The sequence below is a fragment of the Oncorhynchus masou genome, chromosome 8, assembly GCF_036934945.1.
Source record: "Oncorhynchus masou masou isolate Uvic2021 chromosome 8, UVic_Omas_1.1, whole genome shotgun sequence".
In the NCBI taxonomy this organism is placed as follows: domain Eukaryota; kingdom Metazoa; phylum Chordata; class Actinopteri; order Salmoniformes; family Salmonidae; genus Oncorhynchus; species Oncorhynchus masou.
This window is the reverse complement of record NC_088219.1, coordinates 42515578-42541741: the sequence shown is the minus strand read 5'-3', so window position 1 is coordinate 42541741 and position 26164 is coordinate 42515578. Positions and strand designations below refer to the sequence as shown.

Below are 26164 nucleotides of genomic sequence, written 5' to 3'. Positions count from 1 at the left end.
CCGGTGTGAGAAGAAAGCGCACGGATGAAGCTTCTTGTCTTCACCCCTCTGAGACAGGACAGCTCCAACACCAACCTCTGATGCGTCTACCTCCACCACAAATGGTTCATCCGTAGTCGGTAGTATCAGGATGGGAGCAGAGAGGACGCGCTGCTTGAGTCCTTGGAAGGCCGTCTCAGCTTCTCTTCCCCACAAAAACCTTGCATTGCCACCCTTGGTTAAAGCTGAGAGAGGGGCTGCCACCAAGCTGAAGTTCTTGATGAACTTGCGGTAAAAGTTTGTGAAGCCCAGGAAACGCTGAACTTCCTTAACGGATTTGGGGGTGGGCCAATCCGCTACCGCCCCTACCTTCCTGGGGTCCATTTGGACTCGACCGGGTTCCACTACAAATCCCAGGAATTGTACTCGGGATGAATGGAATTCACATTTTTCCGGCTTAACGTACAGATGGCTGTCTAGGAGGCGTTTGAGTACTTGTCTGACATGCTTAGTGTGTTCTTGAAGGGAGCTCGAAAAGATGAGGATGTCATCCAAGTAAACGAACACAAATATGTTAAGCATATCCCTAAGCACATCGTTTATGAGCGCTTGGAACACCGCTGGGGCGTTGGTCAGGCCGAAGGGCATCACCAAGTATTCATAGTGACCAGTAGGCGTGTTGAAAGCGGTCTTCCACTCGTCACCAGGTCTGATCCGCACAAGATGGTATGCGTTCCGCAGGTCAAGCTTAGTGAAAACAACTGCTTCCTGGAGCAGCTCGAAGGCTGTGGCCATAAGGGGTAGCGGGTAACGGTTACGGACGGTTATGGCATTGAGTCCCCGGTAGTCGATGCAAGGACGTAATCCACCGTCTTTCTTGGCCACAAAGAAAAACCCTGCTCCCGCCGGGGAGGTGGATGGACGCATGAGGCCTGCTTCCAGAGCGTCCTTGATGTAGGTATCCATAGCAGCTCGTTCGGGTGGAGATAGGGAAAAGATCCGACCCCTGGGGGCAAGTGCCCGGAAACAGGTCGATGGGGCAATCGTAAGGTCTATGGGGTGGTAGCATGGTGGCCCTCTGTTTGCTAAACACCAGTTTGAGGTCATGGTAACACTCGGGAACTCGGGTCAGGTCGATGGATTCTAAAGACTCGGGAGTAGAACTCGGGAATTCTGGAAAATACAAGTAGCTTGGCACGTAGGACCCCACTGCTTGATAGTGCCCACAGACCAGTCGATGTGAGGGTTATGGCTGTGAAGCCAGGGGTATCCAAGGACGAGAGGGAACTCGGAACAGGAGATCAAATGAAAGTTCATCAATTCCTGGTGTTGTGAAACTGAAAGTCGCACGGAGGTAGTGACATGAGTGACAAGTCCAGATCCCAAAGGGCTTCCATCCAATGTAGTAACCCTCATGGGGTCACTTAGAGGTTCAGAGGGAACGCCATTCTCCTTCGCCCAGACACCATCCATGAAGTTACCTGCGGCTCCAGAGTCTACCAAGGCTTGAAGGTGAAGCTGGTGGTTGTCCCAGGAGAGGGTGACTGGAATGAGCAGACGGGAGTTGGACGGATGGGAGGAGGTTATGTTTCCCGTTACAGTTCCCCCCGGTCTGTACGGGACAGAGCGTTTCCCTGGAGCCCGGGACACGTGGAACGGAAATGGCCCGGTTTGCCGCAATAAAGACAGTGTCGCTCCCTCATCCGGCGGTCTCTCTCAGCCTGGGAGATGCGTCCAATCTGCATGGGTTCCGGTGGAGTCAGCGAGGATAAAGGTGGGGACTCGGAGCTGGGACTGATAGGGGCTAGAGGTCTACGGTTGAGTTCTCTCTCTCAGACGCTGGTCAATGCGTGAGGCCAACTTGATCAGGGACTCGAGATTGTCCGGTGGTTCCCGAGTGGCCAGTTCATCTTGGATAGTGTCGGAAAGGCCTTTCAGAAAGCACACCGTGAGCGCCTCGTTGTTCCAGCCACTCGCTGCTGCCACCGTGCGGAACTGGATGGCATAGTCCGTCACGCTGCGCCAACCTTGGTGGAGAGTCAGGAGCTGTTTGGCTCAGTCAGAACCACTGCTTGGGCCTTGAAACACTCGTTTGAATTCCTCAGTAAAGGCAGAGTAGCTGGCACAGCAGGAACTATGGGCTTCCCACACAGCAGTAGCCCAGGCCAGGGCTTTTTCCGACAGCAGGGTGATGATATAAGCGATCTTAGACCGGTCGGTGGGAAACGACGAGGGTTGTAGCTCAAAGGAGAGAGAACATTGGGTGAGAAACCCTTTACAAGCACTTGGATCACCTGAGAACCGTTGGGGAGGTGGAAGACGAGGTTCAGCCAGGGGGTTAACTGCCATGGGTACGTGAATCTGAGGTACTGGGACGGGAACTGTTGCCGGGGTAAGACGATCAGATATTTGCTTAATGGAAGTCAGCATCTCCGACAGAAGATGAGAATGTCTAGCCATTAAGGCCTCTTGCTGAACCAGGGCGGCTTCGTGGCGTTGGACAGTCTCCTGGTGGTGGAACAGCATGGCAAAAAGGTCCTGGGAACTGGCTGCCTCTGGGTTCATTTTTGGCTCTGTGTTTCTGTCAGGACCCGGTTACGAACCTGGGTCTCCGGAGTGAGAAGCAGTCACTTAACCAACTGAGCCACGAATAGTCAGCAGAACCCAGAAGATGAGGCAGACACAGCAGTACTTAAGACGGTGTATTTAATAAAGTAAAAAGGAGAAGTCCTTCAATACAAAAATGGCAAATCCAAAAGGTGGTAGGAATAGCACAAAAAAAGCCTCAAGAGATACTCAAAAACAGAATTCCACAAGAGCATCCACCGGAATCGACAAGAATACACAGAACACTAGGGCTGGGTGCTAACATACAAACACAGAGCACAGAACTAAGGGAAACTAAGGGTTTAAATACAATCAGGGGAAACGAGGCACAGGTGCAAATAATAATGGGGAACAAGGGAAAAAACATAAGGTCAAAAAGCATAATGGGGGCATCTAGTGACCAAAACCCGGAACAACCCTGGCCAAATCCTGACAATGTCACTCTCTCTTTCTCTTGCCTGGTGCCCCCCATCTCTCTCTCTGTCCAGTTCTTTTTTGTATATGTTACTCTCTCTTTCTCTTGCCTGGTCCCCCCATCTCTCTCTCTCTCTGTCCAGTTCTTTTTTGTATATGTTACTCTCTCTTTCTCTTGCCTGGTCCCCCCATCTCTCTCTCTCTCTGTCCAGTTCTTTTTTGTATATGTTACTCTCTCTTTCTCTTGCCTGGTGCCCCCCATCTCTCTCTCTCTGTCCAGTTCTTTTTTTATATGTCACTCTCTCTTTCTCTTGCCTGGTGCCCCCCATCTCTCTCTCTGTCCAGTTCTTTTTTGTATATGTCACTGTCTCTTTTTCTTGCCTGGTGCCCCCCATCTCTCTCTCTGTCCAGTTCTTTTTTGTATATGTCCCTCTCTCTTTCTCTTGCCTGGTGCCCCCCATTTCTCTCTCTGTCCAGTTCTTTTTTGTATATGTCACTCTCTCTTTCTCTTGCCTGGTGCCCCCCATCTCTCTCTCTGTCCAGTTGTTTTTTGTATATGTCACTCTCTCTTTCTCTTGCCTGGTGCCCCCCATCTCTCTCTCTGTGCAGTTCTTTTTTGTATATGTCACTCTCTCTTTCTCTTGCCTGGTCCCCCCATCTCTCTCTCTGTCCAGTTCTTTTTTGTATATGTCACTCTCTCTTTCTCTTGCCTGGTGCCCCCCATCTCTCTCTCTGTCCAGTTCTTTTTTGTATATGTCCCTCTCTCTTTCTCTTGCCTGGTGCCCCCATCTCTCTCTCTGTCCAGTTCTTTTTTGTATATGTCACTCTCTCTTTCTCTTGCCTGGTGCCCCCCATCTCTCTCTCTGTCCAGTTCTTTTTTGTATATGTCACTCTCTCTTTCTCTTGCCTGGTGCCCCCATCTCTCTCTGTCCAGTTCTTTTTTGTATATGTCACTCTCTCTTTCTCTTGCCTGGTGCCCCCCATCTCTCTCTCTGTCCAGTTCTTTTTTGTATATGTCACTCTCTCTTTCTCTTGCCTGGTGCCCCCCATCTCTCTCTCTGTCCAGTTCTTTTTTGTATATGTCACTCTCTCTTTCTCTTGCCTGGTGCCCCCCATCTCTCTCTCTCTGTCCAGTTCTTTTTTGTATATGTCACTCTCTCTTTCTCTTGCCTGGTGCCCCCCATCTCTCTCTCTCTGTCCAGTTCTTTTTTGTATATGTCACTCTCTCTTTCTCTTGCCTGGTGCCCCCCATCTCTCTCTCTGTCCAGTTCTTTTTTGTATATGTCACTCTCTCTTTCTCTTGCCTGGTGCCCCCATCTCTCTCTCTCTCTGTCCAGTTCTTTTTTGTATATGTCACTCTCTCTTTCTCTTGCCTGGTGCCCCCATCTCTCTCTCTCTGTCCAGTTCTTTTTTATATATGTCACTCTCTCTTTCTCTTGCCTGGTGCCCCCATCTCTCTCTCTCTGTCCAGTTCTTTTTTGTATATGTCACTCTCTCTTTCTCTTGCCTGGTGCCCCCATCTCTCTCTCTCTCTGTCCAGTTCTTTTTTGTATATGTCACTCTCTCTTTCTCTTGCCTGGTGCCCCCCATCTCTCTCTCTCTGTCCAGTTCTTTTTTGTATATGTCACTCTCTCTTTCTCTTGCCTGGTGCCCCCCATCTCTCTCTCTCTGTCCAGTTCTTTTTTGTATATGTCACTCTCTCTTTCTCTTGCCTGGTGCCCCCCATCTCTCTCTCTGTCCAGTTCTTTTTTGTATATGTCCCTCTCTCTTTCTCTTGCCTGGTGCCCCCCATCTCTCTCTCTGTCCAGTTCTTTTTTGTAGATGTCCCTCTCTCTTTCTCTTGCCTGGAGCCCCCCATCTCTCTCTCTGTCCAGTTCTTTTTTGTAGATGTCACTCTCTCTTTCTCTTGCCTGGAGCCCCCCATCTCTCTCTCTGTCCAGTTCTTTTTTGTATATGTCACTCTCTCTGTCTCTCCTTTTCTTCTCTCGCTCTCTTTTTCTCCTCTTTTTCTCCTCTCTTTCTCTCTTCTCTCTCTTTCGCTCCTCTCTTTCTCTCTCCTCTCTCTTTTTCTCTTTCTTTCTTTCTCTCTTTCTTTCTCTTTTTCACTATCTACCCATCTCTTGCAGTGGGTGGTTGTTTGCAGCTCCCCTGCTTCCACCCCTCTTCCCTCCCTCCATCCTGCTCTGAATCGAACACACAGGGAATTATGAGAGTGCAGGGTTTTCCTCCTCTGTCATTCTGCTGTTGCATGATTTAGAAGCCGGTGCATATGCATCACTCACACACAATTACCGATTCATACACGTACTACTCACTCACTCACTCACTCTCTCACTCACTAACTCTCTCACTCACTCACTCACTCATTCTCTCACTCACTCTCTCACTCACTCTCTCTCACTCACTCACTCACTCACTCACTCACTCATTCTCTCACTCACTCACTCTCTCACTCACTCTCTCTCACTCACTCACTCACTCATTCTCTCACTCACTAACTCTCTCTCTCACTCACTCACTCACTCACTCATTCTCTCACTCACTGACTCTCTCACTCACTCTCTCACTCACTCTCTCACTCACTCTCTCACTCACTCACTCACTCACTCACTCACTCACTCACTCACTCACACACACTCAGAGGAGATGGTGCGGTGCTCACCCTGCACGCTGCATTGGTTTTCCCTCCATTATCCTGCAATTGGACAGTTAATGTTGCGGGAGGAGAGAAGAGACGAGAGAGCACCACTAAGATCTTCACTCACACACACACAACCAGACAGGATTCAATACTACTGACACACACAGATAACACACAGACATGTACACAATCACACACTTACGTTGGAAGTTTACATGCACCTTAGCCAAATACAAATACTCAGTTTTTCACAATTCCTGACATTTTAATCCTAGTAAAAAATATCTGTCTTAGGTCAGTTAGGATCACCACTTTATTTTAAGAATGTGAATTGTCAGAATAATAGTAGAGATAATGATTTATTTATTTCATCACATTCCCAGTGGGTCGGAAGTTTACATACACTTAATTAGTATTTGGTAGCATTGCCTTTAAATTGTTTAACTTGGGCCAAACGCTTGGGGTAGCCTACCACAAGCTTCCCACAATAAGTTGGGTCATTGTCCCATTCCTCCTGACAGAGCTGGTATAACTGAGTCAGGTTTGTAGGCCTACTTGCTTGTACACACTTTTTCAGTTCTGGCCACACATTTTCTATGGGATTGAGGTCAGCGCTCGGTGATGGCCACTCCAATACCTTGACTTTGTTGTCTTTAAGCCATTTTGCCACAACTTTGGAAGTATGCTTGGAGTCATTGTCCATTTGGAAGTCCCATTCTCGACCAAGCTTTAACTTCCTGACTGATGTCTTGAGATGTTGCTTCAATATATCCACATAATTTTCCGCCCCCATGATGTCATCTATTTTGTGAAGTGCACCAGTCCCTCCTGCAGCAAAGCACCACCACAACATGCTGCCACCCCCGTGCTTCACGGTTGGGATGGTGTTCTTTGGCTTGCAAGCATTCCCCTTTTTCCTCAACATAACAATGGTCATTATGGCCAAACAGTTCTATTTTTGTTTCATCAGACCAGAGGACATTTCTCCAAAAAGTGCAGTTGCAAACCGTAGTCTGGCTTTTTTATGGCAGTTTTGGAGCAGTGGCTTCTTCCTTACTGTGCGGCCTTTGAGGTTATGTCGATATAGGACTCGTTTTTACTGTGGATATATAAAATGTTGTACCTGTTTCCTCCAGCATTTTCACAAGGTCCTTTGCTGTTGTTCTGGGAGTGGTTTGCACTTTTCGCACCAAAGTATGTTCATCTCTAGGAGACAGAACTCGTCACCTTCCTTAGCGGTCTGACAACTGCGTGGTCCCATGGTGAGTTTGAAGGTAGGCCTTGAAATACATCCACAGGTACACCTCCAATTGACTCAAATGATGTCAATTAGCCTATCAGAAGCTTTTAAAGTAAGGACATAATTTTCCAAGCTGTTTAAAGGCACAGTCAACTTAGTGTATGTGAACTTCTGACCCACTGGAATTGTGATACAGTGAATGATAATAATCTGTCTGTAAACAATTGTTGGAAAAATGACTTGTAATCATGCACAAAGTTGATGTCCTAACCGAATTACCAAAACTATAGTTTGTTAACAATACATTTGGAGTAGTTGAAAAACGAGTTTTAAGGACTCCAACCTAGGTGTATGTACACTTCCGACTTCAACTGTATATCCAAGCACACACAAGTTGTGGTCAGGGAGAAAGATTCCCATGGAGAGAAAGTATTTGTCTAAATATACTGTCTGAGGGATCTCTGCCAGTTCCTGAGAGGAACACACACATACAGCGGCAAGAAAAAAAGTGAACCCTTCGGAATTACCTGGATTTCTGGAGAACTACAGTCATAATGTCCAGGATGAATGTTTAGTTGGAGAACTACAGTCATAATGTCCAGGATGAATGTTTAGTTGGAGAACTACAGTCGTAATGTCCAGGATGAATGTTTAGTTGGAGAACTACAGTCATAATGTCCAGGATGAATGTTTAGTTGGAGAACTACAGTCGTAATGTCCAGGATGAATGTTTAGTTGAAGAACTACAGTCGTAATGTCCAGGATGAATGTTTAGTTGAAGAACTACAGTCATAATGTCCAGGATGAATGTTTAGTTGAAGAACTACAGTCGTAATGTCCAGGATGAATGTTTAGTTGGAGAACTACAGTCATAATGTCCAGGATGAATGTTTAGTTGGAGAACTACAGTCGTAATGTCCAGGATGAATGTTTAGTTGGAGAACTACAGTCATAATGTCCAGGATGAATGTTTAGTTGGAGAACTACAGTCGTAATGTCCAGGATGAATGTTTAGTTGGAGAACTACAGTCGTAATGTCCAGGATGAATGTTTAGTTGGAGAACTACAGTCGTAATGTCCAGGATGAATGTTTAGTTGGAGAACTACAGTCATAATGTCCAGGATGAATGTTTAGTTGGAGAACTACAGTCATAATGTCCAGGATGAATGTTTAGTTGAAGAACTACAGTCATAATGTCCAGGATGAATGTTTAGTTGGAGAACTACAGTCATAATGTCCAGGATGAATGTTTAGTTGAAGAACTACAGTCATAATGTCCAGGATGAATGTTTAGTTGGAGAACTACAGTCATAATGTCCAGGATGAATGTTTAGTTGGAGAACTACAGTCGTAATGTCCAGGATGAATGTTTATTTGGAGAACTACAGTCATAATGTCCAGGATGAATGTTTAGTTGGAGAACTACAGTCATAATGTCCAGGATGAATGTTTAGTTGAAGAACTACAGTCATAATGTCCAGGATGAATGTTTAGTTGGAGAACTACAGTCGTAATGTCCAGGATGAATGTTTATTTGGAGAACTACAGTCATAATGTCCAGGATGAATGTTTAGTTGGAGAACTACAGTCATAATGTCCAGGATGAATGTTTAGTTGGAGAACTACAGTCATAATGTCCAGGATGAATGTTTAGTTGGAGAACTACAGTCATAATGTCCAGGATGAATGTTTAGTTGGAGAACTACAGTCATAATGTCCAGGATGAATGTTTAGTTGGAGAACTACAGTCATAATGTCCAGGATGAATGTTTAGTTGGAGAACTACAGTCGTAATGTCCAGGATGAATGTTTAGTTGGAGAACTACAGTCGTAATATCCAGGATGAATGTTTAGTTGGAGAACTACAGTCATAATATCCAGGATGAATGTTTAGTTGGAGAACTACAGTCGTAATATCCAGGATGAATGTTTAGTTGGAGAACTACAGTCATATTGTCCAGGATGAATGTTTAGTTGGAGAACTACTGTCATAATGTCCAGGATGAATGTTTATTTGGAGAACTACAGTCATAATGTCCAGGATGAATGTTTAGTTGGAGAACTACAGTCATAATGTCCAGGATGAATGTTTAGTTGGAGAACTACAGTCATAATGTCCAGGATGAATGTTTAGTTGGAGAACTACAGTCGTAATGTCCAGGATGAATGTTTAGTTGGAGAACTACAGTCATAATGTCCAGGATGAATGTTTAGTTGGAGAACTACAGTCATAATGTCCAGGATGAATGTTTAGTTGGAGAACTACAGTCATAATGTCCAGGATGAATGTTTAGTTGGAGAACTACAGTCATAATATCCAGGATGAATGTTTAGTTGGAGAACTACAGTCATAATGTCCAGGATGAATGTTTAGTTGGAGAACTACAGTCATAATGTCCAGGATGAATGTTTAGTTGGAGAACTACAGTCATAATATCCAGGATGAATGTTTAGTTGGAGAACTACAGTCATAATGTCCAGGATGAATGTTTAGTTGGAGAACTACAGTCGTAATGTCCAGGATGAATGTTTAGTTGGAGAACTACAGTCGTAATGTCCAGGATGAATGTTTAGTTGGAGAACTACAGTCATAATGTCCAGGATGAATGTTTAGTTGAAGAACTACAGTCGTAATGTCCAGGATGAATGTTTAGTTGGAGAACTACAGTCATAATATCCAGGATGAATGTTTAGTTGGAGAACTACAGTCATAATATCCAGGATGAATGTTTAGTTGGAGAACTACAGTCATAATGTCCAGGATGAATGTTTAGTTGGAGAACTACAGTCGTAATGTCCAGGATGAATGTTTAGTTGGAGAACTACAGTCGTAATGTCCAGGATGAATGTTTAGTTGGAGAACTACAGTCATAATGTCCAGGATGAATGTTTAGTTGAAGAACTACAGTCGTAATGTCCAGGATGAATGTTTAGTTGGAGAACTACAGTCATAATATCCAGGATGAATGTTTAGTTGGAGAACTACAGTCATAATATCCAGGATGAATGTTTAGTTGGAGAACTACAGTCATAATGTCCAGGATGAATGTTTAGTTGGAGAACTACAGTCATAATGTCCAGGATGAATGTTTAGTTGAAGAACTACAGTCGTAATGTCCAGGATGAATGTTTAGTTGGAGAACTACAGTCGTAATGTCCAGGATGAATGTTTAGTTGGAGAACTACAGTCGTAATGTCCAGGATGAATGTTTAGTTGGAGAACTACAGTCGTAATGTCCAGGATGAATGTTTAGTTGGAGAACTACAGTCATAATGTCCAGGATGAATGTTTAGTTGAAGAACTACAGTCGTAATGTCCAGGATGAATGTTTAGTTGGAGAACTACAGTCATAATATCCAGGATGAATGTTTAGTTGGAGAACTACAGTCATAATATCCAGGATGAATGTTTAGTTGGAGAACTACAGTCATAATGTCCAGGATGAATGTTTAGTTGGAGAACTACAGTCGTAATGTCCAGGATGAATGTTTAGTTGGAGAACTACAGTCGTAATGTCCAGGATGAATGTTTAGTTGGAGAACTACAGTCGTAATGTCCAGGATGAATGTTTAGTTGGAGAACTACAGTCGTAATGTCCAGGATGAATGTTTAGTTGGAGAACTACAGTCGTAATGTCCAGGATGAATGTTTAGTTGGAGAACTACAGTCGTAATGTCCAGGATGAATGTTTAGTTGGAGAACTACAGTCGTAATGTCCAGGATGAATGTTTAGTTGGAGAACTACAGTCGTAATGTCCAGGATGAATGTTTAGTTGGAGAACTACAGTCATAATGTCCAGGATGAATGTTTAGTTGGAGAACTACAGTCGTAATGTCCAGGATGAATGTTTAGTTGGAGAACTACAGTCGTAATGTCCAGGATGAATGTTTAGTTGGAGAACTACAGTCGTAATGTCCAGGATGAATGTTTAGTTGGAGAACTACAGTCATAATGTCCAGGATGAATGTTTAGTTGGAGAACTACAGTCGTAATGTCCAGGATGAATGTTTAGTTGGAGAACTACAGTCATAATGTCCAGGATGAATGTTTAGTTGGAGAACTACAGTCATAATGTCCAGGATGAATGTTTAGTTGGAGAACTACAGTCGTAATGTCCAGGATGAATGTTTAGTTGGAGAACTACAGTCGTAATGTCCAGGATGAATGTTTAGTTGGAGAACTACAGTCGTAATGTCCAGGATGAATGTTTAGTTGGAGAACTACAGTCGTAATGTCCAGGATGAATGTTTAGTTGAAGAACTACAGTCGTAATGTCCAGGATGAATGTTTAGTTGGAGAACTACAGTCATAATATCCAGGATGAATGTTTAGTTGGAGAACTACAGTCATAATGTCCAGGATGAAAGTATTGTGAACCCTTCGGAATTACCTGGATTTCTGCATAAATTTGCCATCAAATTTGATCTGATCACAACAATAGACAGTCTGTTTAAACTAATAACACACAAACAATTATACATTGTTCATGTCTTTATTGAACACAATGTAAGCATTCACAGTGCAGCGTGGTAAAAAAAAGTATGTAAACCCTTGGACCATTCCTCTTTACAAAACTCAGCAATATTCTTGGGATATCTGGAGTGAACCACTCTCTTGAGGTCATGCCACATCATCTCAATCGGGTTGAGGTCAGGACTCTGACTGGGCCACTCCAGAAGGTGTATTTTCTTCTGTTGAAGCCATTCTGTTCTGTGTTTTGGGTCGTTGGTCCTGTTGCATCACCCAACTTCTGTTGACCTTCAATTGGCAGACTGCCAACATTCTCCTGTAAAATGTCTTTAAAAACTTGGGAATATATTTTTTCCATCGATGACAGCAAGCTGTCCAGGTCCTAAAGCAGCCCCAAACCATGATGCTCCCTCCACCATACTTTACAGTTGGGATAAGTTTGATGTTGGTATCCTGTGCCTTTTTTGTTCTCCACACATTGTGTTGTGTGTTCCTTGCAAACAACTCAACTGTAGTTCCATCTGTCCAGAGAATATTTTGCCAGTAACACTGTGGAAAATCAAGGTGTACTTTTGCAAACATTAGACATGCAGCAATGTTTTTTTGGACAGCAGTGTCTTCTTCTGTGGTGTCCTCTCATGAACACCATTCATGTTTAGTGTTTTACGTATCGTAGACTCGTCAACAGAGATGTTAGCATGTTCCAGAGATTTCTGTAAGTCTTTAGCTGACACTCTAGGATTCTCTTTAACCTCATTGAGCATTCTACGCTATGTGTTCTTGCAGTCATCTTTCCCTTACAGCCATTCGTAAGGAGAGTAAGCAACAGTGTTGAACTTTCTCCATTAATAGACAATTTGTCTTACTGTGGACTGATGAACATCAAGGCTTTTAGAGATACTTTTGTAACCCTTTCCAGCTTTATGCAAGTCAACAATTCTTCATCTTAGGTCTTCTGAGATCTCTTTTGTTCGAGGCATGGTTCACATCAGGCAATGCTTCTTCTAAATAGCGAACTAAAATGTTGTGTGTTTTTTCTAGGGCTTGGCAGCTTTAACCAACATCTCCAATCTCGTCTCATTGATTGGACTCCAGGTTAGCTGACTCCTGACTCCAATTATCTTTTGGAGAAGTCATTAGCCTAGGGGGGCTCACATACTTTCTCCAACCTACACTGTGAATGTTTAAATTATGTATTCAATATAAATAAGAAAAATACAATAATTTGTATTTGTTATTAGTTTAAGCACACTGTTTGTCTATTGTGACTTAGATGAAGATCATATCAAATTTTATGACCAATTTATGCAGAAATATGGGTAATTCCAAAGGGTTCACATACATAAATCCATGTGTACGTGTGTGTAAGGAGTTAGCTTGTGTGTGTGTATGTGTGTGTGTTTCTTCAAAGTTCCCACTGTACTGTACATAAGGTGTATTTTTGTATCTGTTTTTTAAATCTGATTCTACTGCTTGCATCACCAGGGCCTGTAGGACCTGCCTTGTTGATAGTGTTGTTAAGAAGGCAGAGCAGCGCTTTATTATAGACAGACTTCTCCCCATCTTGGCTACTGTTGCATCAACATGTTTTGACCATGACAGTTATCTAAACTTGCTCAATTCCCACATTATTCATTGCAAGATTTAGTTGAGGTTTAGGGTATAGTGAATGATTTGTCTCAAATAAAATGCTTTTAGTTTTTGAAATATTTAGGACTAAATTATTTCTTGCCACCCATTCTGAAACTGACTGCAGCTCTTGATTAAGTGTTGCAGTGATTTCACTCGCTGTAGTAGCTGACGTGTAAAGTGTTGTGTCATCCGCATACATACAGTAGACACACTGGCTTTACTCAAAGCAAAGTAAAGATTGAAAAAAATAAGGGGCTTAGACAGCTGCCCTGGGGAATGCCTGATTCTAACTGGGATTATGTTGGTGAGGCTCCCATTAAACATTAACACCCTCTGTGTTCTGTTAGACAGGTGACTCTTTTTCCACAATATAGCATGGGGTGTAAAGCCATAACACTTACATTTTTCCAGCAGCAGACTATGATCAATATTGTCAAAAGACAAATTGAACTCTTACAAAACAGTTCCCAGTCTTTTTATCATCAAATTCTTTCAGCCAATCATCAGTCATGTGTGTACGTGCCGCACGTGCATGTTGAATGGACAGATCACTACAGATCACTCAGTCTATGATGTTGGAGTTTTTAGATAAACTGAAAGCTAACATTGCAACGAGATTTGAGGTGGTGCAGTTTGTTATAGGGACCCGTTCTGTACTGATGCGCGGGGAGAGAAACTTCTTGTGATATTTCATTTTTTTTATTTTTATAAATTTGTTAAAAAATCAATAACCTGTTTTTGCTTTCTCATTGGGGGGTATTGTGTGTAGATTGGTGAGGGAAAAAACGATGTCATCCATTTTAGAATAAGGCTGTAACGTAACAAAATGTGGAAAAAGTCAAGGGGTCTGAATACTTTCTGGATGCACTGTAGTACAAGTACAAATGTGTTCCATTATTTGATGCACTGAATCAGGCGAATGTTAAAACACTTAACATTTTCTTTTGATAACATTTAATACATTTAAAAAAGTGCTTTATGACTATAATTGTGTTTGTGCATTGTTTTTTATACCGGTCTTAGGCAGAGTAGTCCCATGTAGAAAATGCCTGGCCCCCCTGTAAATAACCTTTTTCAAATCTGGCCCTGTAAGAATATACTGTAGTTAAATAGCCCTGAAATATGGTGTGTAAGAGTGGATACAATTTCCTAGTCTCTTAGAGGTGCAGTGCAGCGTGGAATTATAGACATTGAAAGCTGCTTGGACTGCATGATCCCCAATCCGCACACAGACTCTCACACTCACATGTCCCTGGACTTCTTGTCTTCCATCTAACCATTACAGACCATCTGCTGCAGAACACACACATAATGCCTGCAGAGAGAGTCCGGTGCGCCAGAACTGTGCTGCGGTTTGTGACACTTTGTTAGAAAACAACCCTTTATTGGTCAGAGAATGACAGAAGAGAGAGGAGAGGAAAGAGGGAGACTGGGGGAGAGAGAGATGGAGAAGACATTGAAAGATGCAAGTGTGAATAGAGCAACAGAGGAAGGGGTGAAGAGAGATGAAGAAAGTGAGCATAGAGTGACAGTTAAGAGGAAACAGAACAACAGAGGAGAGGGGGGATCATGGAGGATACGGAGGAGGAAAAGAGCAACCAAGAAGAGGGGGAAGAGGAGAGGTTCTGTGTTGGGTTGCCAGGCAACCAGGCATTGTGCGGTCTGAGGGGCAAGGGGGATGAATGTAGAAGATGGGGGAGGAGAGGAGAGAGGGATGTCATGTTTCCACTGTGAGAAGGATGATCGAGGGACAGTGATACTGGCATCATTGCTACTTCCTCTTTATCTGTCGATGGAGAGATAAACACACAAATATAGAGAGACACATTTACACACACGCATACAGGCGCGCAAACTCATAGACATATTCAAAGATACACATACACACATCATTGTTCTATTACCAAGAACACCAGACATCAACACCAAGGAGGACGAGGAGGAATTACAATGGCTAATTTTCACTCTCATTGAGAGCAAGTCTAAGAAGTGGTAGATTTGTTCTATGTGCTCTATTTTTATGCTTCCCATTCTTAAATTTAGTTTTAGCGTGGCTTTTTTACTTTCAGTTTTGTACACCAACTTCAAACAGCTGGTTATGGAAAAGATATTACATAGCAGTTTAGATGGTACAATGATTCTCTATACCAGGGTTTCCCAAACTCGGTTTTGGGGGGCCCCCCTGGGTGCACGTTTTAGTTCTGCTCTAGCACTACACAGTTGATTCAAATAACCAACTCGTCATCAAACTTTGGGGGGGGAGTGTCCATCTTTAAATGACACATTGTCCGCAAAGTGCAATCGGATTAAATTTCCCCAACACGGAGGTCATCCATCCAGCTTTTTAGTCCAGGACTAGGCTTAATCTGTGTCCCGGGAACTGGCCATGGAAAAGCATGCGTAATACTCATTAACTCATGATTAGTCTTTTTTTTGTTGTCTGATAGTGTTTATTAATGTTGCCCCCTTGGACTAGTAACCGAAAGGTTGCAAGTTTGAATCCCCGAGCTGACAAGGTACAAATCTGTCATTCTGCCCCTGAACAGGCAGTTAACCCACTGTTCCTAGGCCGTCATTGAAAATAAGAATTTGTTCTTGACTGACTTGCCTAGTAAAAAAAAAACAATTAATCTGTGTCCCGGGAACTGGCCATGGAAAAGCATGCGTAATGCTCATTAACTCATGATTAGTCTTTTTTTTTGTCTGATAGTGTTTATTAATGTTGCCCTCTTAATAAAGAGGAAATCCAGAAATTGAAAAACAACAAGCGGTCACAACACAACTTGTTCGGTAATCTGCTGAGGGATAGGGCTAGAGAAATATACTGTAGGCACTGCCCTATAAACCTGAATTTGTGTCAGAGCCCTTGCAGTAATCTCAAAGGTCAGTTAGCCTCGGTTCGCCTATGCTTTGCAGGCTTCTCTTTAGCTAGCCGCTAGCTGCTATTGTTGGCAAATGTAAATGATTGCTGTCATATGTTCCTCTTTATTGTTCTGTATAATTTTATGGTCTCATGTTAATGTGCCTGACCTATTACTCCCTTCCTCTCTTTGTTTCTCTCTCCCTCTTCCTCTGTCCCTGTGGTATATGGAGTTGGACATTGTGTGAGCTTTAAGTATTGCTTGCAGTGTTTTATTTGATAACTTTAGTTTGAATTCACTATACAGTACATTAGATGATTTGTGCCAATTAAGTTAAAAAATATATATATTTTTCTCTCTCTCTTGCTCTCTCTCTCCATCTTTCTGTCTCTCTCTCAATTCAATTCAATTCAATTTGCTTTATTGGCATGACTTAACAATGTACATATTGCAAAGCTTTACTTTGTTAAGGTTTTCTGAGGTTTTGATCAGTAATCATCAAATATTTAGCCACGGTGTACTGTCGATTTAGGGCCAGATAGCACTGCATTTTGCTTTGTGTTTGTGTTTCCCAATAAGCAATGTAGCTTTGTTTTGACTGTGTTGTAATTTGGTTTATCCTGATTGATCTGGTCCTGAGGCTTCAGTGTGTCAGTAGAACAGGTTGGTGAACACAGTCCCAGGACCAGCTGGATGAGGGGACTGAGGCTTCAGTGTGTTAGTAGAACAGGTTAGTGAACTCAACCCCAGGACCAGCTGGATGAGGGGACTGAGGCTTCAGTGTGTTAGTAGAACAGATTAGTGAACTCAGCCCCAGGACCAGCTGGATGAGGGGACTGAGGCTTCAGTGTGTTAGTAGAACAGGTTGGTGAACACAGTCCCAGGACCAGCTGGATCAGGGGACTGAGGCTTCAGTGTGTTAGTAGAACAGGTTGGTGAACAGGTTGGTGAACTCAGCCCCAGGACCAGCTGGATGAGGGGACTGAGGCTTCAGTGTGTTAGTAGAACAGGTTAGTGAACTCAGCCCCAGGACCAGCTGGATGAGGGAACTGAGGCTTCAGTGTGTTAGTAGAACAGGTTAGTGAACTCAGGACCAGGACCAGCTGGATGAGGGGACTGAGGCTTCAGTGTGTTAGTAGAACAGGTTGGTGAAGTCAGCCCCAGGACCAGCTGGATGAGGGGACTGAGGCTTCAGTGTGTTAGTAGAACAGGTTAGTGAACTCAGCCCCAGGACCAGCTGGATGAGGGGACTGAGGCTTCAGTGTGTTAGTAGAACAGAGAGAGAGACAGAGAGAGACACAGAGAGAGAGACACAGAGACAGGGAGAGAGACAGAGAGAGAGACAGAGAGACAGAGTAGAACAGGTTGGTGAACAGGACCTGCTGGATGGGGAGACTATTTTCTTTGCTCAGCTCTTGGCATTGCAGGGCTTGGTAATGATATGAGAGGGGGTCCCTGTATTTTAGATGTTTCCAAAACTTAATTGCTGTTTATTTATTAGTGGATATTGGCCTAATTCTGCCCTGCATGCATCTCTCTCTCTCTGTCTCTCTCTCTGCCTCTCTGTCTCTCTCTGTGTCTCTCTCTCTCTGTGTCTCTCTCTGTGTCTCTCTCTGTCTATCTGTCTCTGTCTCTCTACGTCTATCTGTCTCTCTATTTCTGTCTGTCTCTCTCTCTGTCTCTCTCTCTGTCTCTCTGTCTCTCTCTCTGTCTCTCTCCCTGTCTCTGTGTCTCTCTCTCTGTGTCTCTCTCTGTCTCTCTCTCTGTCTCTCTCTGTGTCTCTCTCTCTGTGTCTCTCTCTGTGTCTCTCTCTGTCTCTCTCTCTGTCTCTCTGTCTCTCTCTCTGTCTCTCTCTCTGTCTCTCTCTCTGTCTCTCTGTGTCTCTCTCTCTGTGTCTCTCTGTGTCTCTCTCTCTGTGTCTCTCTCTGTCTATCTGTCTCTGTGTCTCTCTATGTCTATCTGTCTGTCTCTGTCTGTCTGTCTGTCTGTCTGTCTGTCTGTCTGTCTGTCTCTGTCTGTCTCTTTCTCTGTCTCTCTCTGTCTCTGTCTGTCTGTCTCTGTCTCTTTCTGTCTCTCTGTCTCTGTATCTCTCTGTGTCTTTCTGTCTCTCTCTCTCTCTCTGTCCCTGTCTTTCTGTCTCTTTCTCTCTCTGTCCCTGTCTTTCTGTCTCTCTCTCTCTCTCTGTCTTTCTGTCTCTCTCTCTCTCTCTCTCTCTGTCCCTGTCTTCCTGTCTCTCTCTCTCTGTCCCTGTATTTCTGTCTCTCTCTCTATCTCTCTCTCTCTGTCTCTTTCTCTCTCTGTCCCTGTCTTTCTGTCTCTCTCTCTGTCTCTCTCTCTGTCCCTGTCTTTCTGTCTCTCTCTCTGTCTCTCTCTCTGTCCCTGTCTTTCTGTCTCTCTCTCTCTCTGTCCCTGTCTTTCTGTCTCTCTCTCTATCTCTCTTTCTGTCTCTCTCTCTCTGTCCCTGTCTTTCTGTCTCTTTCTCTCTCTGTCCCTGTCTTTCTGTCTCTCTCTGTCCCTGTCTTTCTGTCTCTCTTTCTCTGTCCCTGTCTTTCTGTCTCTCTCTCTCTCTGTCCCTGTCTTTCTGTCTCTCTCTCTCTCTATCTCTCTCTCGCTCTGTCTCTTTCTCTCTCTGTCCATGTCTTTCTGTCTCTCTCTCTGTTTCTGTCTCTCTCTCTGTGTCTGTCTCTTTCTGTCTATCTTTCTCTGTCTCTTTCTGTCTTTCGCTCTCTTTCTCTGTCTCTCTCTCTTTCTCCCTCCCTCCCTCCTTCCCCTCTAGCTGATCTCCAGTGATGCAGATGGAGCCATACAGAGAGCGGGCCGCTTTCGAGTGGAGAATGGCTCATCAGATGAGGTGAGGACCCCTACACACACACACACACACATACACACGAACACACTTACACATTTGCGTTTGAGAAATCTATGGACATAAGTAAATGCATGGATACTCACAATTCTTTATTTGGATTCTCAATGACCCAAACAGTACATGACGCATGGAATGACACTTACACACACACGCACACAGTCATGGGACATATGGCTGGGCCCAGTGGGGACATGATGATCACAGTGTGTGTGTTTGTACATCTGTTACTCAGTGCTCTGAGGAATCACCAGAAGGGGATTTCAACCACAGTGGAAATAAGGAACTTCTCTATTCAAACTCTTTTAATACAGTCAGACACAGACAGTGCTCATCCCATAGAAAGATACTTTCAGTCATATAGTGTATTTGGACAACAGCTCATCTAAAATCTAATGGGCATTAATACAGAGTTGCTCCCCCCTTTGCTGCTATGGCAGCCTCCACTCTTCTGAGAAGGCTTTCTACTAGATGTTGGAACATTGCTGCGGGGACTTGCTTCCATTCAGCCACAAGAGCATTAGTGAGGTCGGGCACTGATGTTGGACGATTAGACCTGGCTCGCAGTCAGTGTTCCAGTTCACCCCAAAGGTGTTCGATGAGGTTGAGATCAGGGCTCTCTGCAGGCCAGTCAAGTTCTTCCACACCAATCTTGACAAACCATTTCTGTATGGACCTCGCTTTGTGCACAGGGACATTGTCATGCTGAAACAGAAAAGGGTCTTCCCCAAACTGTTGCCACAAAGTTGGAAACACAGAATTGTCTAGAATGTCATTGAATGCTGTAGTGTTACGATTTCCCTTCACTGGAACCAAGGGGCCCGAACCATGACAAACAGCCCCAGACCATTATTCCTCCTCCACCAAACTTTACAGTTGGCATGATGGTGAAGCGTGAGTCATCACTCCAGAGAACGCATTTCCACTGCTCCAGTGTCCAATGGCAGCGTGCTTCACACCCCTATAGCCGACTCTTGGCATTCCACATGGTGATCTTAGGCTTGTGTGCGGCTGCTCGGCCATGGAAACCCATTTCAGGAAGCTCCCGACTAACAGTTCTTGTGCTGATGTTGCTTCCAGAGGCAGTTTGGAACTCTTCAGCACTCGGCGGTCCGTCAGGTTCTGTGGCCTACCACTTCGTGCTGAGCCGTTGTTGCTCCTAGACGTTTCCACTTCACAATAAAGGCACTTACAGTTGACCAGGGCAGCTCTAGCAGGGCAGACATTTGACTAACTCACTTCTTGGAAGGTGGCATTCTATGACGGTGCCACGTTGAAAGTCACTTAGCTCTTCAGTAAGGCCATTCTACTGCCAATGTTTGTCTATGGAGATTGCATGGCTGTGTGCTCTATTGTATATACTGTACCTGTCAGCAATGGGTTTGGCTGAAATATCCAAATCCACTACTTTGATTTATACTTTTGTATATATAGTGTAGATATACAGTATAGTCCCGTGTGGCTCAGGTAGTAGAGCATGGTGCTTGCAACGTCAGGGTTGTGGGTTTGATTCCCATGGAGGACCAGTACTGTGGTCATATGACAGGAAATAGAGGTATTTGGCCATGCACACCAACGGTGGTTTTGACATTCTGAAATACAGGTAGATATCTTTATTAATCAAATCAAATGTATTTATAAAGCCCTTCTTACATCTACTGATATCTCAAAGTGCTGTGCAGAAACCCAGCCTAAAACCCCCAACAGCAAGCAATGCAGGTGTAGAAGCGCAGTCTGGTATTAGAAATAATACTATATTTCCCTTGATGAGTGATGCTGAATGTAAAACATGGCTCAACCTTCCTCTTTCCCCTAGTATAAAATAATATAATTTGTATATATTTTTTAGCATACAATATAGGTCAGTATTTGTATTATTTACTTTATACAGTCTTTTTTTTGCTAATCTTTACCAAGGGATCCAATAATTCCGGACTCTTGAGCATGAACTCAACAAGGTGTCGAAAGCGTTCCACAGGGATGCTGGCCCATGTTGACTCCAATGCTTCCCACTGTTGTGTCAAGTTGGCTGGATGTCCTTTGGGTGGTGGACCATTATTGATACACATGGGAAACTGTTGAATGGGAAAAACCCAGCAGTGTTGCAGTTCTTGACACACACAAACCTGGCACCTACTATCTCCCCTCCTTCAAAGGCACTTAAATATTTTGTCTTGTCCATTCACCCTCTGTATTGAAGTGGATTTAATAGGTCATATCAATAAGTAATCAAAGCGTTCACCTGGATCCACCTGGTCGGTCCATGTCATGGAAAATGTAGTGTTCATATTGATTTGTACATTCAGTCTGGTGTTTTGGGCAAGATGGTTAATAACAACCTAGTAGAATTGGGATTTCACTGTCCTCTTTTACCTGGGGTTCAAATCAAATGTTATTTGTCACTTGTGCCGAATACAACTGTCACGCCCTGGTCTTCGTATTTTGTGTTGTCTTTATTTATTTGGTCAGGCCAGTGTGTGACATGGGTTATTTTATGTGGTGTGTTTTGTCTTGGGGTTTTTGTAGGTCATGGGATTGTGGTTCGTGGGGTTGTCTCGAATAGTCTATGGCTGTCTGAAGTGGTTCTCAATCAGAGGCAGGTGTTTATCGTTGTCTCTGATTGGGAACCATATTTAGGTAGCCATTTTCTTTGAGTATTTCGTTTGTGATTGTTCTTGTCTTTGTGTTTGTTTGCACCAGATAGGGCTGTTTCGGTTTGTCACGTTATGTTTAGTAGTTTGTATTGTTCGTTATTATCTTTATTGAAAATGAATCGAGCATTTTGGTCCTCCTCTCTTTCGACACAAGATAGCCGTAACAACAACAGGTGTTACAGTGAAATGCTTACTTACAAGCCCTCAACCAACAGTTTTAAGAAATACACCCCCTCAAATAATAAGAGATAAAAGTAACAAATAATTAAAGAGCAGCAGTACAATAACAATAGCGAGGCTATTGTTTTAGTTTAGTGTTCGTTTCCTTGTTCCTTGTCAATCATTGGTGAAATTAGCATTATGACAAGATATTTCATTAAATCATTGAAAACCCTTTATTAATGCAGTTGCAGCCAGAAGTTGACAATCAGGAACACAACGCATGTTTCTGAGTAAGTTCTGCATCAAAGAGAAGGTTGTTTTGTTAAACCCTAAGTCCAGCCCTGGTGATGTCACTACCTACATCATGACCTTTTTACTCCTGATACCAAAACCATGCCTACAAAGCTATATAAACGAGGCTTTTAGTGTTATCTAAAAACTTAGCAGTACATGTCCACTCCACAAATTAGATTTATTGTGGAATATTTGACTAGTCTTGTCTCCTACAACACCTGCAGAGTTCTGTCTCAGTCACACATTTCTTTATAAGAGAGAGAGAGAACTAGAAAACAACTGTGGATAAATTCTAAACCTCTATAATGAATATATATATATTGTAAATCTGTAGTCTAGGACCCTATAAATGTAAGGAGGGTCTTATAACCCCTCCCCTTCTATTAATACAACATAAGCATAATCAATTATTCTAAATCATCAAACATTTTGCTACAGCCCTTATCATGACCCCTAGGTGAACCCGACACTATATACAGGGGGTACCGGTACAGAGTCAATGTGTGGGGGCACCGGTTAGTCAAGGTAATTGAAATAATATTTACATGTAGGTAGAGGTATTAAAGTGACTATGCATAAATAATAACAGAGAGTAGCAGCAGTGTAAAATAGACAGGGGGGGGGGCAATGCAAATAGTCTAGGTAGCCATTTGATTAGATGTTCAGGAGTCTTATGCCTTGGTGGTGGAAGCTATTTAGAAGCCTCTTGATCCCAGACTTAGCGCTCGGTACCGCTTCCCATGCGGTAGCAGTGAGAACAGCATATGACTAGGGTGGCTGGAGTCTTTGACAATTTTTAGGGCCTTCCTCTGACACCGCCTGGTATAGAGGTCCTGGATGACAGGAAGCTTGGCCCCAGTGGTGTACTGGGACATACGCACTACCCTCTGTAGCGCCTTCCGGTCAGTTGCCATACCAGGCAGTGATGTAACCAGTCAGGATGCTCTCGATGGTGCAGCTGTAGAACATTTTAAGAATCTGAGGACCCATGCCAAAACGTGAAGCTCTCAACCTACTCCACTACAGCCCCGTCGAAGAGAATGGGGGCGTGCTCTGTCCTCCTTTTCCTGTGGTCCACAATCATCTCCTTTGTCTTGATCACGTAGAGGAGACGTTGTTGTCCTGGCACCACACAGCCAGGTCTCTGACCTCCTCCCTATAGGCTGTCTCGTTGTGGTTTTTAGTTTAGTGTTTAGTGATGAGCTTTGAGGGCACTGTGGTGTTGAACGCTGAGCTGTAGTCAATGAATAGCATTCTCACATAGTGTAACGCTCTGGGCGTAGTGGGTGCGAAGTCAGGTGCAGGAAGCAGAGAGAACAGGGTAGTGCTATTAGTAGTGCTATTAGTAGTGCTACACACACTACGAAAATAAGCCACCCCACAAAATAAATGCCCCAAACACGGGGACTCGAAACAGTCCGGAGAAAATCCCACGAATGAAACACGCCCGCATCAAACGTGCTCAGAGCATCACAAAACAATCCCACACAAAGAGCAGACAGGCCTACTGGCTAACATAGCCCGACTAATCAGCCTACACACAAAACAGGTGACACCAATGAACAGAAAGGGGAAAAGGGATCAATGGCAGCTAGTCGGCCGGTGACGACGACCGCCGAGCGTCACCCGAACAGGGAGGGGAGCCACCTTCGGTAGGAGACGTGACACATAGGTGTTCCTTTTGTCCAGGTGGGAAAGGGCTGTGTCCTCTGACACCGTCTGGTACAGAGGTGTGGACAGGAGTGGACTGAGCACGCACCCCTGAGGGGCCCCTGTGTTGAGGATCGGCGTGGCAAATGTGTTGTTACCTAACCTTACCACCTGGGGGGCGGCCCATCAGGAAGTCCAGGATCCAGTTGCCGAGGGAGGTGTTTAGTCCCAGGATCCTTAGCTTAGTGATGAGCTTTGAGGGCACTATTGTGTTGAATGCTGAGCTGTAGTCAATGAATAGCATTCTCACATAGGTGATCCTTTTGTCCAGATGGGAAAGGGCAGTGTGGAGTGCAACAGAGATGACATCATCTGTGGATCTGTTGGGGCGGTATGCAAATTGGTGTGGGTCTAGGGTTTCTGGAATGATGGTGTTGATTTGGGCCATGACCAGCCTTTCAAAGCACTTCATGGCTACAGACGTGAGTGCTACGGGTCGGTAGTCATTTAGGCAGGTTATCTTAGTGTTCTTGGGCACAGGGACTATGGTGGTCTGCTTGAAACATGTTGGTATTACAGACTCAGATAGGGAGAGGTTGAAAATGTCAGTGAAGCCACTTGACAGTTGGTCAATGATGTGTGTGTGTGTGTGTGTGTAGTGTGCTTTTGTGTACATACGTGTGTGTGTGGTCGGTGGGTGTCTGTGAGGCTTAGCATCAATAGGATGAATCCACAATGGGACAGCCACTGAATGAGGAGGAGGTGCATCGATCAGGGGGCAGAGGGCTTAATGGTAATATTGATGACAGGGGGATCTACTGATGACAAAGGAACTCTTCTTCTGTGGCCAGACTAAACAATGATGTGTGTGTGTTTTGAAGGTCAGTCTGTAGATCAATGTATGTGTGACCCCTGGTTACAGAGACCATAATGAATCATTCTGTGACCATTTATGCTGATGTGTGGTGAAATATGCGTACGTGCATGTGTGTGCGTTTCACTAACCCAGAGTGTGTCTCTGTGTGTGTGCGCGTATGTGTGTGTGTGCGCGTATGCGTGTGTGTAGCCAATGGACTACACACCGGGAATCTGGAGAAGAACCGATGTCCATTTGGAGAACCCAGAATACCACACCAGATGGTTCTTCAAATACTTCCTGGGAAAAGGTCCGTTCTGCTCCACAACTCTCTGTCTCACACACACATGCCTAACCTAATTCTAACCCTTACCCCTAAGCCTAAAATATTTTTTACCCCTAAGCCTAAAATATAGTTTTTTCCTTGTGCCCCCACTTTCCTTTTTTTACTATCCTTGTGTGGACTTATGGTCCCCACAAGGATTGTAAAACCCAAAACGCACAAGCACACACACACACACACACACACACATGCAGGGGATAACAACATTAACATCTGACTGGCTCCATAGTCAACACCAGCAGCCTCCGGAGAGCCTAGTCGTGAGGTCGTTAAAAATGCGTTACCCTCCTCCTCCTTCCATCTTCCTTCTTCAGAGCCCAGGTGTGTGCGTGTGCGTGTGTGCGTACATGCATGTGTGCGAGTTATTCAAGCACAAGAAAACAAGACCCCAGGCCCAAGTGAACTGTTTCAAATTAGGATGAATACCATAGAGGGACTGAAGGAAAGAAAGGGATGGAGAGAGGAGAGTGAGCGAGAGGAAGATAAAGGAAAATGGTTAGAGTCAAGGAGAGAGAGAAACAAATAAAGGGATGGAGAGAGAGAAAAAGAGATGGAGAGCAGAGTTCTTGTTTTTAATTAGGTTTGTTGGGTCTGGTCAGTGTTATGTCTGAATATGTTGCCGTGTCAACCGGACAGAGAGGGAGCTGAATGCCGATTGGTGTTGTCTAAGGGTTTTGTTATGTCTGTCTCACACACACGCACAAAAACACACATACATGTACACACTCACACACATATATTCAAGCAGAACACACGCAGGCAAACACACCCTACTCAACATTCCATATAGGAAACACTAGGCCTCACTGTCTCCTCACTGGCAGAAATTGACAGACACTGTCATGAACTCTTATGACCACACAACAAAGGACAAAGTCAACAATTGACAACTGGCTCGATTCGGTCTTATGTAGCAAAATTAGAAATGGTGTTTTTTTTAATTGAATATAAGTAGAGACTCAGAACTAGAAAATTGTATATCAGACACTACAGTTGAGGAACAGTGGGAAAGTGATTCTGCTTTGAAAGTTGATAAACTTGTAACCTCACTTTTTTGAGAAAATGGACCTTGAATGTTTTGGTACACCTACTGGAGAGCTCTTCTTTGTCTACACCCATTCAACATCGTTCACACCCTCTTAAGCTTTAACCCCACCCATCTCTTTAATGATTCACATAAGGCCACATACTAAACAACCAAAGATGTCAAGACTTAAGGCTGGTGTATACTACCGGTGTGTTCGTAAATTTAATCTGGAGTGTCCTGGGCATTCGTGAACTCAGAGCTTTGTCAGATTCAGAGCGTTTCGTTCTCGGAGCGTTCAGAGCGCACACTGGATGCTCTGGCTGAGGAGTAGGGTTGATTCGAGCGTTCTGTCCTAACAACAGCAGTCAAGCACCCAAGCTAACTGGCTAACATTGGCTAGCTTGCTAGCTACTTCCAGACACAAATGAGAGAACAGCTTACTTACATTTTACTCGCGCTAGCGGA

At 44.0% G+C, this 26164-nt stretch overlaps 1 protein-coding gene across 9 annotated transcripts in view; it reads left to right on the top strand.

The window, feature by feature from the left end:
* LOC135544692 (GTPase-activating Rap/Ran-GAP domain-like protein 3) overlaps window positions 1–26164 on the top strand; it is a 158644-nt gene that overhangs the window by 80951 nt on the left and 51529 nt on the right. For 6 of the 9 annotated variants that reach the window (XM_064972506.1, XM_064972499.1, XM_064972502.1 and 3 more), the window contains exons 3-4: window positions 18624–18698; window positions 24540–24639. In XM_064972506.1, coding sequence (XP_064828578.1) covers window positions 18624–18698; window positions 24540–24639 — 175 coding nt within the window. The remainder of the gene's footprint in view (window positions 1–18623; window positions 18699–24539; window positions 24640–26164) is intronic. The other 3 variants (XM_064972505.1, XM_064972504.1, XM_064972503.1) reach the window with 1 other exon arrangement.